This window comes from Sinocyclocheilus rhinocerous, unplaced genomic scaffold (assembly GCF_001515625.1).
Source record: "Sinocyclocheilus rhinocerous isolate Xijiao unplaced genomic scaffold, SAMN03320098_v1.1 scaffold178, whole genome shotgun sequence".
NCBI lineage: Eukaryota > Metazoa > Chordata > Actinopteri > Cypriniformes > Cyprinidae > Sinocyclocheilus > Sinocyclocheilus rhinocerous.
The window spans coordinates 814056-818524 of record NW_015653463.1 but is presented as its reverse complement, the minus strand read 5'-3'; the positions used below and the strand labels follow the sequence as shown (position 1 = coordinate 818524).

Here is a 4469-nt window from a genome sequence, read left to right as displayed (position 1 = left end):
AGAAAAACTACCCAGCACCTGGGTAAATAAATATTAAAAACAACTCAATAAAATGACCCAACAAGCTGAACCCAACATTTGGGTTTAAAAAAATAACCCAGCATTTTTTAGAACGCAGAAAAATTAACAACGCAGAAAAACTACCCAGCACCTGGGTAAAAAAAATATTAAAAACAACCCAATAAAATGAACCAACAGGCTGAACCCAGCATTTGGGTAAAAAAAACAGCATTTTTAAAAAAACTACCCAAACTACCCAGCACCTAGGTAAAACAAAATATTAAAAACAACCCAATAAAATGACCCAACCCAGCATTTACAGCATTTAGGTTTAAAAAAATAACCCAGCATTTTTTAGAACGCCGAAAAATTACCAACAAGCTGAACCCAGCATTTTTTTAAGAACGCAGAAAAACTACCCAGCACCTGGGTAAAAAAAATATTAAAAACAACCCAATAAAATGACCCAACAAGCTGAACCTAGCATTTGGGTTAAAAAAAATAACCCAGCATTTTTTTTGAATGTAGAAAAATTACCCAGCACCTGGGTAAACAAATATTAAAAACAACCCAATTAAATGACCCAATAAGCTGAACCCCAGCATTTGGGTAAAAAAAAAAAACAGCATTTTTAGAATGCAGAAAAACTACCCAGCACCTGGGTAAACAAATATTAAAAACAACTCAATAAAATGACCCAACGGGCTGATCCCAGCATTTGGGTTAAAAAAAATAGCCCAGCATTTTTTAGAACGCAGAAAAACTACCCAGCACCTGGGTAAAAAAAATATTAAAAACAACCCAATAAAATGACCCAACAAGCTGAACCTAGCATTTGGGTTAAAAAAAATAACCCAGCATTTTTTTAGAATGTAGAAAAATTACCCAGCACCTGGGTAAACAAATATTAAAAACAACCCAATAAAATGACCCAATAAGCTGAACCCCAGCATTTGGGTAAAAAAAAAAAACAGCATTTTTAGAATGCAGAAAAACTACCCAGCACCTGGGTAAACAAATATTAAAAACCACAATAAAATGACCCAACGGGCTGAACCCAGCATTTGGGTTAAAAAAAATAACCCAGCATTTTTTAGAATGTAGAAAAACTACCCAGCACCTGGGTAAACAAATATTAAAAACCACAATAAAATGACCCAACGGGCTGAACCCAGCATTTGGGTTAAAAAAAATAACCCAGCATTTTTTAAAATGTAGAAAAATTACTTGGCACCTGGGTAAACAAATATTAAAAACAACTCCATAAAATGACCCAACAAGCTGAACCCAACATTTGGGTTTAAAAAATAACCCAGCATTTTTTAGAACGCAGAAAAATTAACAACGCAGAAAAACTACGCAGCACCTGGGTAAACAAATATTAAAAACAACTCAATAAAATGACCCAACGGGCTGAACCCAGCATTTGGGTTAAAAAAATAACCCAGCATTTTTAGAACGCAGAAAAACCACCCAGCACCTGGGTAAAAAAAAATTATAATAATAAAATGACCCAACGGGCTGAACCCAGAATTTGGGTTAAAAATAACCCAGCATTTTTTAGAATGCAGAAAATTTACCCAGCACCTGGGTAAACAAATATTAAAAACAATCCAATAAAATGACCCAACAAGCTGAACCCCAGCATTTGGGTAAAAAAAAAAAAAAACAGCATTTTTAGAATGTAGAAAAATTACCCAGCACCTGGGTAAACAAATATTAAAAACAACTTAATAAAATGACCCAACAAGCTGAACCCAACATTTGGGTTTAAAAAAATAACCCAGCATTTTTTAGAACGTAGAAAAACTACCCAGCACCTGGGTAAAAATATATTAAAAACAACCCAATAAAATGACCCAACAAGCTGAACCCAGCATTTGGGTTAAAAAAATAACCCAGCATTTTTAGGGTTTGGCTTAGGGTTACTTGCATATAATTAATTGGTATTATAATAGTAATTACATATAACGTGTAACAAGGACACCTTCAAATAAAGTGTTACCGCATTTTTCCCAGCACTGACATGTATAGATTTGTGTGTGTATATTTGAACTCCTGTCTCACTTTAAATGTGTTGTTTGGTCCATCTGGCAGCAAACTAATCCACTCTACTGTCCCAACTCTCCTCTCCCAGATCGCCAGCGCTACCACAGCGCCCACGATCCCGCCCCACCTGTCTCCAGGCCTGCGGGACGTCACCCTGCGCTGCCTGGAGCTCCAGCCCTCCGACCGGCCGCCCTCCAGAGAGCTGCTGAAGCATCCCGTCTTCCGCCACAGCTGGTAGAGCGGGACCTCAGACTACTGAAGCTCGTCCTACTGTCATGCTCTTCTGTCTTTCTCTTGCCACAGTCACTGAAGAGGGCCCTAAATGCTGTAGCCTCAATACCTGATGCAAAAACCCGCTAGCACATGTGAGTGTCTGTATGAAAGTGCCATGTCTGTTTTTAAGTTCAGATCTCTGCTTCCCTTTTGAATCGGGTCGTCTTTAGTAACAGAGAGGCCGAGGTCAGTTCATCTGTTAAATCTCCTCACATTTGAACACTTTTTGTGTCGGGCCTCATGATTTGTTTTACACCACGAATGTGTTTTGGTGAAAGACAAATCTTTGCTAGTTGAACTAGCACACCGCTGAATGTGAATGCTTGTGATGCCGGTATGGTTCGCTTTTCATTTCATTTCTGAATGGAGATCATATGTATAGATGTCTGCTTTTACTTGTTTGGGTGCAATCGGGAACCTTTTCAAAGCTATCACCCAATTTTAGACTGTGATGCGTGTCTGTAACTCTGATTTTACTTGTTGGAAAGTCTCACTGGAACATCATTTCTGATCTCCAACTCCATTTCAGTTTTAATGTTGTGATTTGACTCATGATTCAGCTGTTAATTGCTCAGCCATGTTTTTGGTGCTGTTCTGTTCACATTCACGAAAATCCAGGCGACAGGCGTTTTGTAAATGATTAAGCTTCCTAAAGGAGTATTCAGCACCTGTACCTGAGTATTTCCTCATGTGTTATTTACTCCGTTTCATGCTGTTGAACATTTCGGTGGAGGGATCATATTTAGCTAATGATATTAGTGCTCGTAAACATTGTTTTCCCAAAAACAATTAACATTATGCATGTTCTGAAGACGTGCCAGGTGTATGAACTATAGCTCTTCAAGTGTTGTTGCTGTTTAGGTTGAAAGCTTTTTGACAAATTTTAAAAGAATATTGATGACCTTATTTGGACTCCCTTCACGCAAATCTCAGAGTTTTAAAAGTGACAATTTCAAAACTATTTTTAAAAGTAAAGTTATTTAATGCTAAATTGTGGAATACAGGCTGATCAAGCTTGAAGAGTTCAGATGTAAATATGAATTTTGGTAGCTAAATGTATTTTACTCGACTCCTGCTATTATTTATTTTTTATTTTTTTGGGAAACCACACTTCTCATCATAAATACTTATTTTGTTCCTGCATTTGGGTGTATTTTTTTTTCTATGCCTTTACAAAAGCTTTAAAGTTATGCACTCTTGTCTTTTTAAATACTGGAAAGGTGTCTGTTTCAGTCAGCTTCATAAAATCTAATCAGTATTACTTGAGTTTTTCACATCTTCTGTCATTTCTTTTCAGTTCGATCATCTCGACCAGCTTGTTGCTCACTGCATGTTATTATTCTGTTATTTCATGGGCTTTTTTTGATGGGGGCTGAACTGACCTGTTATGAAAGGATGCCGTTTCTTGTCACTTGGTGGTACTTTTTATGTGAAGATTGTCTATTGCTGTTTTATTCCAGTCTTTTCTACCTCAGGTGTCCTCTAGAGTTTTCTTCTACCAAAGTTCACTTTCTCAATATATATAAATAATTATATATATATATATATATATATATTTTCTTTTATTATAATTTTATATCTCTCTTTTTTTTTCCCTCAAAGATCTCCAGGGCTTAAGGGCTAACTTATATTAGCTCCTTTTATTGTGCAAATAAATCTGGGTTCAGCGAAAGAAACTTTTAATTGGCTAAAGCTGTATCTTTTAATCTTGTGTAGCTTTTGTCAAAAATGTTTTAATTATTAGGTTTTTACCCCATTTGAAACATTTTATAATGGAATCTACCTATTTTGGTCTTTATAGCAAATAAAACGTATAGGAAAATCTCTTTCTCTCTGCCTCTTTTTTTTTTCACATTTTGACCTTTTCATCTCGCGTGAGTTTTGACAGCACGTCCCTTTGTTCAGGGAGTTATTATTGCATTTCTGTTCTGCCTGTGAAACCTGCTCCGTTTGTCTCACTTAGCCTATTGAACTTTGTTTTATGTTTCAGTTTGCAAGAAATAAAAGCAGTTGGACATTTCTTAAAAATGCACTTTCTGAAGCAAAACCCCAAAATTCACAGGAACATAGTTTGTTCACCCTGGGCTGAAATAACTACCTGTTTCTAGGTGCCAGACGTTTGTTGACTGCATGCAACGCAGATACGC

The 4469-nt window shown here is 36.5% G+C and overlaps 1 protein-coding gene across 1 annotated transcript in view; it reads left to right on the top strand.

Moving 5' to 3' along the window:
- LOC107715839 (mitogen-activated protein kinase kinase kinase 1-like) overlaps nt 1–3854 on the top strand; it is an 85368-nt gene extending 81514 nt beyond the window's left edge. Inside the window, exon 20 of the mRNA XM_016522052.1 lies at nt 2138–3854. Coding sequence (XP_016377538.1) covers nt 2138–2287 — 150 coding nt within the window. The 3' untranslated portion in view covers nt 2288–3854. The remainder of the gene's footprint in view (nt 1–2137) is intronic.
- The last annotated feature ends 615 nt before the right edge of the window (nt 3855–4469 follow it).